The following is an 11,646-nucleotide window of genomic DNA, read 5'->3' on the forward strand; positions in this document are numbered from 1 at the left end:
TTTAAATTAGATCCCGCGCTTCCCCAACATAAATTCAATTATGGTGGTTGTCACTAGGTATCAACTAAACGAACAATTACGGATTCAATTTAGTTAATGTGACAGTAGGCTATTAAATTAAATCAAATACCCGGCCGTTGATATTCAATTAATGAAATACCCATGAACAATTAATTCAGGAAATGCACGAATAGTAATAAATTGGAAGAAATAATGAAGATTCGATTAGATCTCACAGATATTATTGGACCGCGCTTCGCGTCTCAATCTTTGGGTAGAGGAGAAAATTAGCCGCTTCTCATCGTGTCAATCCCGCGTGATTCAATTGAATTCATTCAATTAATTGCCGAAGAATTGGAAAAGATGAAACAATGGGAAAGACGAACAAAAGTGCTTGACTATCTCTTGGTCTCTGTGTTCGTACTGAAGCAAGAAACTGACGGTAAGGCAATAGAGAAAAGTCGGCTGCCCAAAAGACAAGAGCCAAGCCGCCAATCATAAACTGTCGAATAGGAAGCGAAAAATCTAAAAACTATGGAGCCCGCGTGATTTTTCTTCTTAATTGCTGCCGTCGAGCCAAAAGGGAAAGAAAAGCGTCTGACACAAAAAGGGCCAAAGCTACTCTCCTCAATGATACGTGAATCTGGCTCTGGCTTTTCTATTTGTAGCGCCGCCTGGAGCTATCAAACGTCTGACCCAATTCATCTAACAAAAGCTATCTCCTTTGGAGTTTTGATCCCATGCGCCTGGTCCACGTGGACCACATTTTGCTTCCTGATATTTCACGCGGGTCCGTTCTTTTGATGTACCTCTTTCATTTTCTGGCGTGGTCACGCCATGAAATAGAGAGTCTTCTGGAATTTTGCCTCTTGAAAGCACTTTTTACACCAACCACCTATAATTCATACAAATATGAAATATGAGCAAAACCTCAATATTTAGCACAGTGAGTAGCCAAAATTATGACAAAATAATGGTACAAAGTGTGCAAAATAATTGCTCTATCATCAGGGTATGGGTTACCAGGGGGTTGGTTCAAGCGGGCATCAACCCTACATGATGCTACCAATGGAATTAGTGACTGCACTAACTGGAGTAGCCCAAGCATTACAAGCCCAATCACAGTTAGCACAAATTTAGCCTGTCCAAACCCAGGGTCATGGACAAGGGGGAACCCAATCCTACTATGAGAAAATGAAAAAGGTCCATGTCCCTACCTTTGATGGAACCCCTGACCTGGACTTGGTAGAAAAGTAGTTAGATGAAATAGAAAATAATTTTGCACTTTTACAAGTGCCGGAGAAGATGAAACACTTAATTGTCAAACCCTTCTTGGTAGGAGAGGCCAAAAAGTGATGGGCAACTCTGGAGCCTACCGTCGTTCCACCAGTAAGTTGGACGAAATTTAGAGAAGAGTTCCTGAAATACTTCTTCCCACCTGCCGTGAGGATGCAGAAAATAGATCAGTTTGAAAATCTGAAACAAACACCGAGGATGTCTGTGATGTAATATTCGAATAAGTTTACGGTGCTGGGAAGGTTCGTGCCATCGACCATGGTGGATGTTGAGTTGAAGAAATATAAGTTTATACGGGGGTTGTCGAGTAGGATTCAAACTAGGGTGAACACCGCTTACACCCCTACGTTTAATGACGTATTGGATGCCAGCGTTAAGGCTGAGACTGATTGCAAAAGATTGGATGAAGAGGGTAGGAATAAAAGGCCTAGACTAGAAAATGCACGTGCAGTGTCAGGAGCACTGAAACCCGGCGGACAATTCCACTTAATTAAGAAGAGTCGTGAGCCACCATTGAAGGTAACTGGGGAAATACCTTCCCTGTGTGCAAAGCTTGCGGGAAGATGCATCGGGGAGAATGTCGATTTAAGACGACTTTTCCTCCGTGCAAAACTTGTGGGAAAATATATCGAGGGGAATGCCGAATGGGAACAGGAGCTTGTTTTAAATGTGGACAGCAGGGTCATAGAGCTATGAATTGTCCAAATAAGAAAGTAGAAGGAGATAAGAGTAGCAATCTCTCTGATAAGAAGCCAAAGGTCAACGCGAGGGTGCATGCCATGACCGACGTTGAGGCGGAGGTGTCAGGCGACGTGGTCATAGGTACTTTTCTAATTAATTCTGTACCTGCATACGTGCTATTTGATTGTGGAGCTAGTCACTCTTTTGTCGCTAAGAAATTTGCAAAGTACTTGTGCATGTCTCCTGAATGGATGGAGCACCCCTACCGAGTAGCTGCTCTAGGAAATAAAATCTTAGTGTCTCATACTAGGTATCCAAACTGTAGTGTGGAATTGGATGATAGAAAATTAGAAGTGGATCTGGTACAAATAAACATGGGTGACTTTGATGTTATCCTAAGAATGGATTGGCTAGCTAGACATTTTGCACAAATCGATTGTAGGAAGAAAATGGTATTATTCATGAAATCGGATGAGGAGGATTTCTCATACCAAGGAAATGTTGGTAATAGAAAAGTTCGTCGGTTACCTCTTCTGTCTGCCATGCAGGTGTATAGGGCAATAAGAAAAGGATGTGAGGCCTATTTGGCTTGTGTTGTGGATATGGAGAAAGAGGAGACGTCTTTAGAAAAGATTTCAGTGGTGAATGACTTTTTTGACGTGTTCCCGGAGGACCTTCCTGGTCTACCTCCGGATAGGAAAATAGAATTTGAAATAAATGTTATAGCTGAGGCGAATCCCATATCTAAGGCCCCATATAGAATGGTGTCTGCGGAATTGAAGGAACTCAATGAGCAATTACAGGAGTTATTGGATAAGAAATTCATTAGACCTAGTGTTTCTCCTTGGGGTGCGCCAGTGCTATTTGTAAAGAAAAATGATGGTAGTCTGAGGTTGTGTATCGATTATAGGGAATTGAATCGGATCACAATAAAAAACAAGTACCCCCTTCCAAGGATAGACGACCTTTTTGACCAATTGAAGGGAGCTAAGGTATTCTCTAAGATAGATCTAAGGTCTGGATACCATGGATACCATCAATTGAAGATAAGAGTCGAAGACATCCAGAAGAGTGCATTTTGCACAAGGTACGGGCACTATGAGTTTTTGGTAATGCCATTTGGATTAACCAATGCTCTGGCAGCCTTTATGGATTTGATGAATCGGGTATTTAAACCACAACTAGATCGTTTTGTGGCGATGTTTATTGATGACATTCTAGTGTACTCTCCAGACGAAGAAACTCACGTTGCCCACCTTAGGGAGGTCCTAGAGATACTCAGAAGAGAGAAACTGTATGCTAAGTTTAGTAAATGTGAATTTTGGTTGAGAAATGTGGCATTTTTGGGACATGTGATATCAGGTCAAGGGGTGTCGGTTGACCCAAAGAAGGTAGAGGCAATTGTGGATTGGCCACGACCCACTAATATAATCGAGGTGAGGAGTTTCTTAGGATTAGCCGGATATTGTCGAAAATTTATGGAAAGATTTTCCACCATTGCTACGCCTCTAACTAGGTTAACTCAAAAGAGAGCAAAGCTTGAATGGACAGATAAATGTGAATCAAGTTTTCAGAAGTTAAAGGAGAAATTAGTGTCAGCCCCAGTACTTACCCTACCCTCTAGAACGGAAGGATTTGTAATTTATAGTGATGCCTCTATAAATGGTTTAGGATGTGTTTTGATGCAAAATGAAAAAGTTATTGCTTATGCCTCCCGCCAACTGAAACCTTACGAACAGAATTATCCAATGCATGATTTGGAGTTGGTGGCAGTAGTATTCGCATTAAAAATATGGAGGCATTACTTGTATGGTGTGCAATATGAGGTATTTACCGCTCACAAGAGTCTAAAGTATTTGTTCACTCAAAGGGAATTGAACATGAGGCAGAGGAGGTGGTTAGAATTAATTAAGGACTATGATTTGACAATCAGTTACCATCCGGGCAAGGCAAATAAGGTAGCAGACGCCCTTAGTAGGAAATCAAGGGTATTAAGAGAGCCCACAACAAAGGATCAGATGAAAAACTTTGAAGTGGAGATGATGGACTCCACGACTCAAATGCTAGCTGCCCTAGTAGTCGCGCCTACTTTGATAGATAGGATTAAGGAGGCACAACATTCTGATGACATGTTTGCAAAGGTTAAGGAAAAACTTAGAGGGCAACCCTTTGATGGGTTTGAATTTAAGGATGATGGGAGTTTGTAGAAAGATGGTAGATTATGTGTGCCAAGGGATGAATGATTAAGGCAGGAATTGCTAAACGAGGCACACAACTCAAGATTCTCGATTCATCCTGGGGGAACTAAAATGTATCGAGATTTGAAAAGAAATTATTGGTGGAATGGGATGAAACGAGAAATAGCCGAATATGTGGCGAAGTGTCTGGTATGCCAACAGGTAAAAGCCGAGCGTCAAAGACCTGCCGACTTATTGCAACCCCTAGAAATTCCCCAATGGAAGTGGGAACATGTGACAATAGATTTTGTGGTAGGATTGCCTCGAACAGTGAGGAATAACGATGTCATTTGGGTGATAGTTGATCGGCTAACCAAATCTGCCCACTTTCTACCAATATCGAATGGGGTAACAATGGAGAGGTTGGTAGAGATGTACATGGAGGAGACCGTATGTCTTCACAGTGTTCCGGTGAGTATAGTATCTGATCGAGACCCTAGGTTCACGTCTAGGTTTTGGTCGACCTATCAAGAAGTTATGGGAACGGATATGAGATTAGGTACCACCTTCCACCCTCAGACGGATGGACAATCGGAAAGGACCATACAGACTCTGGAAGACATGCTCCAAGCCTGTGCACTAGATTTCGCGGATAGTTGGGATAGGTTGGTGAAACTAATGGAATTCTCGTACAATAATAGTTATCATAGCAGTATAGGTATGGCATCGTTTGAGGCATTATATGGGCACAAGTGTAGGTCCCCCTTATATTGGGATGAAATAGGTGAGAAACTGATCACTGGCCCTGATTTGGTGGAATGAACTTTGGAAAAAATTAAGATTATCCGGGAAAGATTAAAAGTAACTCAGGACCGAAACAAGAGCTGGGCGGATTAAAAAAAGAGACCTTTGGAGTTCCAACCGGGAGAAAAGGTGTATTTGAAAGTATCTCCTACCAAAGGCGTGATGAGATTTGGAAAAAGTGGCAAGTTAAGTCCGAGGTACGTAGGACCTTCCGAAATACTGGACAGAGTGGGACCCCTAGCGTATCGACTGGCTCTCCCACCTATTTTGTCAAGGATACATAATGTTTTTCATGTCTCCCAACTGAGGAAGTATGTATTGGACCCGAGCCATATTTTGGAGGATCAACTCGTCGAGGTGAAGAAGAACTTATCGGTGGAGGAAGTTCCATTAAGAATCGTGGATCGGAAGGACCAAGTTCTGAGGAGGAGGACCATACCCTACGTCAAAGTGCAATGGACGAACCATGCACCACGAGAGGCAACGTGGGAGTTAGATGAGGACATGCGAAATAGGTACCCATATCTTTTTGATCAAGGTACGTATGTTTCGGGGACGAAACTTTTTGTAAGGGGGGTAAAATGTGAAACCCACGACTTTTGGCACCGATTTTATTATTTTATTTTTCTGAATTAATTAAAAGATAAAGTTATTATGTAAAAGGGGGAAAATAAAATAAAATAATGGTAGGATGGGATAAGGGGTTCTAATAAACTAAAACTCTTACTCAAACCTTCTACTAGTAGGTAGTATTAGGTTTAGGATTTTATTGAGACCCTAGAATGAAAAATAACCCCAATCTTACCTTTCTTTCGTCTGCCTCCCTAGAGCAAGAGACGTCACAGAGGAGAGAAGAAGAAGCAGGCGACACCGTCAATCGATCCGACGACTAGGCACCTAAACCTGTAAGTTTCGAGTTCACACAAGAAAATTTCTCTTTTAAGTTTTAGTAGTTGTATTAATTGTTGTAGGAATTTTATGGACATGTATTGTTGTTATATAGGTGTAGATATATATATATATGTTTTGATAAGATTCGTATTTGGGTTAATAGAAATAGGGGGTTGATTTTAATCTTGAGATTATAGGGAGAATTGAATCTGTTAAAAAAAAAAGGGGAAAGGATGAGCAGCGGCGACCGCTGCTCTTTTCTGTTAAGCATTGCCGAACCATGCAACGAAAAGGAAAAAAAAAAGGAAAAGAGGGGAGAGACGAGTGGGGCCGCCGCCATTGACGGCAAAGGAAGGAATTTCAAGGTTGGCCGAAGACCAGAAAAAAAAAATCATGGAGGGATGTCGCCAGCAAGTGCTGGCAACAATGGAACAAGAGTATGGTTGGCCTTTTGGCCAACCAATTGAGGGATTGGGTCGCCAGAGAGTCTGGCGACTATGGTCAGACATGGTTGGCCTTTGGCAACTATGGGTCCCACCCGAGGAAAAATAAAAAAATAGTAATAAATAAAAATAAATAAATAAAAAGGGAAGCAATTTAAATTTGGGCCAAACTATAGTATAAAATTTAGTAAATGTTTAATAAATAAATTTTAAATATAACTAGTCCATTTTTTTTTCATAGTATATCGTGAATATTAAAATTCAAGACCCAATTTAAAGCAATTGTGAGAATTGAAGGGTTAGTCATGTAAACTTTATACTTAATCGATTACGTCTAAGATGCTTAGAGGGAAATCTAAAACATCTTTATCTAGCTCTATTAGGTTGACGTGGACAAAGTGAGATAAGTTCTAAATTGTTAACGAAATGTTTAAAATAATAACAATAATAATGGATAATTGTAAATTATAAATTGATATAGTAAGATGGTAGTCGAGATAATAAGCATGATTATGAATAATTATTTTTCTGTTAAATTAGGAAACGTTACTAAAAGGAGAACCTGTCCAAATTAAGAAACCTAAAAATAGAAACTTTCCAAATTAGGAAACTTTCCAAAAATAGAAATCATCCAATTTAAGGAAAATGCTATTAGGGTCCGTATAATGGTCGAGATACGAATCTTTTACTTACTTAGAGGTTGTATATTTCTGCATCTATAGGAAGTAACAACTAATTAGGGAACCTATGCATTTGATAGGTACGATACAAGGATCTAAGGTAGTTCCACTCGAGCAGCCAAACAGAGTTAGGTGGTACTTACCCTTCTGAGATTTCAAAGGTGCAAAAATGAAATTCTTGTTTTCAATCTTATTTTGTTGTGTTGACTCGAAATAATTTGATTAAATGCTTTACTTGAATATGTATGAAAGTTATATTTTTACTAAACAAAAATGGACCTTGTAACTTATTTGAAATGTTTTGAGATGTTATCATATACCAAATGAGTTGAATCTTTTATGAAATCAAAGATTTATGTATGTGGCGTGTGGAATGAATTTTTGACAAGTAAAGCTCAAAACAGTCATGGAATAGACAGTAGGGGTTATAGTCCTGTCTAATCGCCATGGTAGCCTGGTATAAAATCCGGCCGATTGGCAAGGGCATGGTAGCCTGGTATAGATTCCGGTCAAATGGTAGCTGGGTATAGAGTCTGGCCGATTGACAAAGTCATGGTAGCCTGATATAAAGTCCGGCCGATTGACAAGGTCATGGTAGTCTGGTATAAAGTCCGGCCGATTGACCCACGTATGAATGAGACCAATCGATAGTCGCGAAGTCTATTGGTCGCCCACCTAGAAGGGGTTTAATCTCTAGGCTGAGTACTCAGTAGCCGGTCATTACATGTACTTGTTATGAGCTGATCTGAAAAAAGATTTATGAATTGATATGGAATGATTTATGAACTGATCTGAAATGAGACTTGTGAACTGATATGAATTGTTTTAGCAATGGCTATGAAGAGACTTGCGAATTGAGACGAAATGATTTATGGCTTTACTATTTTCATGTACATTTATCAACAAGGTGCTTTTAAATTACTTGCCATTCGTTATTACTGATTGTTTTATAAATGACGCTACTTTCAAATTATGGAGGTGATTGATGCGCAGATGATTTGATTTGTACTTATATATATGTATTTATAAAGTTACGAGTACATGGTCCAACAGAGGGGTAGATATTACCTACTGGGCGATTTGTCGCTCAATCCACTTTTTACTATTTTTGCAGATTCTGAAGAGTATGAATTGGTTTACGTAGAAGACCCTGAGGATGACTTCTATTAGTTTTAGATGAATGGAAGTTAACAGGGTAGCTACTTCTAGTTGTTAGTTTCATTTACTTTTGTTTCCGTTGTTTCAGTTAGAGAATAAATGTACGAACGTCTTGGGTATTTGTAGACTACCTTTTATATGAGATATGTACCGCACTTTATTTAATTATATTATTTTAGTACTTTTAAAAGCAGTCTAGTTAATGTAGCCTTGTATTCTTGAGCGGAACTTGGGAATACGGCGGATGTCACATGACGGGCGCGTGCGGGCTCGGGGCGTGACATTGAATCCCTCCAGCAATCCTTGCAAGGATTCTTGGACCGATATGAACCGAATTTCTCTTTCAATAAGTTTTATCATTTTCTTATTTTTGTTTCTCAACCACCTTTGAAACTTACCATCCTCACAAACTATAAGATTTCAATTAAAATAATACAAACTTATTTCTTGTTTAAAATGAAGTCCATTCCAACTCCTACAAAACAACCAAAAACTTGCGAGTAATAGGGCAAAAAATCTTATTTAAGTACTAAGTAGCATTTAGAATCAATTCTAGCAAAAATAGACCATTTTCTTCTTATAACATTGCAAAAGTGACTAAAAGTAACATCAAATGTCTTCCATAGCATAGGATAGTCACTTATCACATGATACGGGGAAAACATGATCGAAACATGACACAAAAATATTTGTATCACAATTAGCTCAACAAGATTATGACGTATATGTGGGTCATATTGGGTCAACTGATGGGTCAAGATGATTAACTTATTAGTAATCTATTAGAGATTGATGGTTGACATATTAATCCATACTTATGATAGAGCATACTTATAACCTAAATGATTGGTCATATCAAGATTTCTTATTTCTTTGTGTGCTTGCGTTCCCAGTAGAATTTACACAAAAACTTTCAAATAAAATAAATAATTAAAAATTTGATTACTTTTTGCACCAAAATTCTTCTTGTTCTCTATTAAATCTATAGTTCAAATAGTCTATTTTTGAAAAGAAAAGGAATTTTACACCAACAAAATAAGGAATAATTGTGTTCCCTTATATATTTATTTACGCCAATAAGAGTTTAAGTTGCGGATATTTTCCTAGGCACTTTAATGTTTTGTGTCAATTTGTGAAGTTAAATGGTATAAGTTGCTCATTTTAGCTCCCAATTTGCACCTTGAATTGATAGATGAAATAGTTGTGATGAGTTATTTTACTCACAAAATCTCTTTATTTTTACAGGGTAAAATGATCAAGCTCAACTGGGAGTGAAATGGTGGACTAACAAGGTAATGATTAGAGGTTTGAGAAATCACAACAATGGTTAAAAGAAGTGATACAACTCAAGTGCTTGAAAGGATGAAGAATGGAAAGTCATAAAAAACTGAGGAAGAGAAACCCTTCAATGGTTCTGGTGGTTTCTGCAAGGGATTGTAGGTAGAAAGTTCAATTCAAGCAACAAAAATAGGGGAAGACAAATTGCTATAGAATTGCTCGAGGGATCCTACACAAACCCTGCATGGTTTCTAAGAAAACCCTGAGCATTTCTTGTCAGCTACAACTTGCCAACTTGCTTGGCTTTTTATTTCTTCTCCATTCTTGATGGGACACAAAGGGATGAAGTGCAGTTGTATTGAGAGCTTCTAGAATCTTCTCTTATTGACCTTTTGGCTCAAAAAAGCAAGACTAAGAATATATAGTATTTAGTTCTTCTAGTTTTAAGAAGCTTTAGTTTTAGTTAGTTTGAGAGAAAAGAAGAACAGCCAAAGGGTTGTGTCTTGCTCTTAGAGGCAAGACACAATCCCTTATCAAATGTAGTTCTCTTCATTTCTTCTTGTTTTAGTGTAAAATAGTACAGTATATTCTAGTTTTTGTTTATCCATTCTCATATTAGTTCAACAAGAAGACCAAAGGAGATGAAGAAGCAGACACTCAAAAGACTCTATTGATAAGGGTTTTCTTCTTTCCACCTCTTGATCTTTGTATTGACTTCTAAGTTCTGTTAATACAAGGATTGGATCTTATGTTCGTGATGTTACTTTAAAATTTATGCCTTGGGTTTTGATTGAATCATCCATGAATGCTATGTATTGATGGCTTGGCTAATTGATGCTATTATCTTGATTGAGTTATTTGAAACTTTTGTTTCTATAATCACGATTAATTAGCCATTGATTGTGATCATTTCAAGGTGTTAGATTTCTAATAAGAATTGAAATTTGACACCAGTTCATGAAAGTGTTAAACCTAGATTGTACATTCATGAAAGTAGAGATACACTTTTGTGCCTTTGTTCCATATTATTGTATAAGAGTAAATGAGCTTATGGTTGATTTCATAATCATGAAAGTAGGTATGAATTAACTATAAGTATAGTTTGTACACTAATGAAAGTGGATATAATGAACATTAGGAAATTACACCATTACTTAGTCAAGGTTTTGGTATTCATTTAATTGGGGAGTTGTACTAGCATGAGTAGATAGAGATTCCAAAACTTGGAGAGTTTTCATTTCAATTTCTCTACCTTTTTGCAGCTTAGATTATTTTTCTTAATTTTTCGAGATTCTAGATAATAGATAAGTTTTAGTAGTGTTAGCATTTGACCGTCTTCCCTATGGGTTTGACTCTTAATACCCTATACTTGCTCATGACTCGTATACTTGTGAAAAATAGCGTGTGGAGTATTTGAAAATTTATAAATATAAAATTTGACTCTGGATTGAGTTTATTATTATATGCATACCCCTAACTTAAGTTATCAGTGCCATTGTTGGGGAAGATTTGTAACAATATCGGTATGAAGAATGACTTTATTAGTTTAGATATTTTACTCACTTTTCTTGTGAATTTGTTGAGTCTAGTTTCTTGTGTGTGTGTGTTGAGTCTTATGGGTCTTGTGAGATATTGTCTATTATTTTTGAGTTTAGATTGTGTATGTGTCGATTCACCTATTCTTGTTGACTACATTTGCTTTTGAGTGTTTGCAAGCATTTTTAGGTAATAAGAAGGATAGATCAATTGGACAATCAATGCTTAAGAGAAGCAAGCTCAGCAACCATTCCTCCGTGCTTTCAAAGCATCAACAATAGAGGAAAGTGATGAGTGCAAGGTGTACATATAACAATTAGCACATTCACTATCAAGTTTTACATTTATAAAGTTCTAAATACCCCACACATAATTTTTTTCGCAAGTATACGAGTAAAAATTGAGTATAGGGCATTAAGGGTCGAACCCATAGAGAAGATTGTTAGTTATCGATGTTTTTCGAACTTTTTTATTATTTAGACTATCACAAATGCAAAAAATTAAATCTATGCTACAAACATGGAATAAAAGTAATAAAAATAACAATAGAAAACTCTTAAAGGTATGGAATGTTAGGGTGGTTATCTAAATTTAACCTTTGGTGAAAACCATTACCTATTAAACCCAAAATCTATATGGCGATTGTTAAAAAATAAATTAACAGTAAAATAGTGAAAATGTACCTGGATTCATATCTACAAA

The 11,646-nt window shown here is 37.6% G+C and overlaps 1 protein-coding gene across 1 annotated transcript; it reads left to right on the top strand.

The window, feature by feature from the left end:
- Positions 1-5,120: 5,120 nt before the first annotated feature.
- On the top strand, positions 5,121-8,142 carry LOC113752155. Its single transcript, XM_027296287.1, has 2 exons — positions 5,121-5,496; positions 8,087-8,142. The coding sequence occupies exons 1-2, from the start codon at positions 5,121-5,123 to the stop codon at positions 8,140-8,142; spliced, it is 432 nt and encodes a 143-aa protein (XP_027152088.1).
- The last annotated feature ends 3,504 nt before the right edge of the window (positions 8,143-11,646 follow it).

Source organism: Coffea eugenioides, chromosome 11 (genome assembly GCF_003713205.1).
Source record: "Coffea eugenioides isolate CCC68of chromosome 11, Ceug_1.0, whole genome shotgun sequence".
Lineage (NCBI taxonomy): Eukaryota > Viridiplantae > Streptophyta > Magnoliopsida > Gentianales > Rubiaceae > Coffea > Coffea eugenioides.

Excerpts from the sequence above, each read along its gene's own strand:
- LOC113752155 (XM_027296287.1), top strand. The coding sequence starts at position 5,121 with ATGAGATTTGGAAAAAGTGGCAAGTTAAGTCCGAGGTACGTAGGACCT. Across the intron at positions 5,497-8,086 it reads CCCATATCTTTTTGATCAAG|ATTCTGAAGAGTATGAATTG; the intron begins GTACGTATGTTT and ends CTATTTTTGCAG.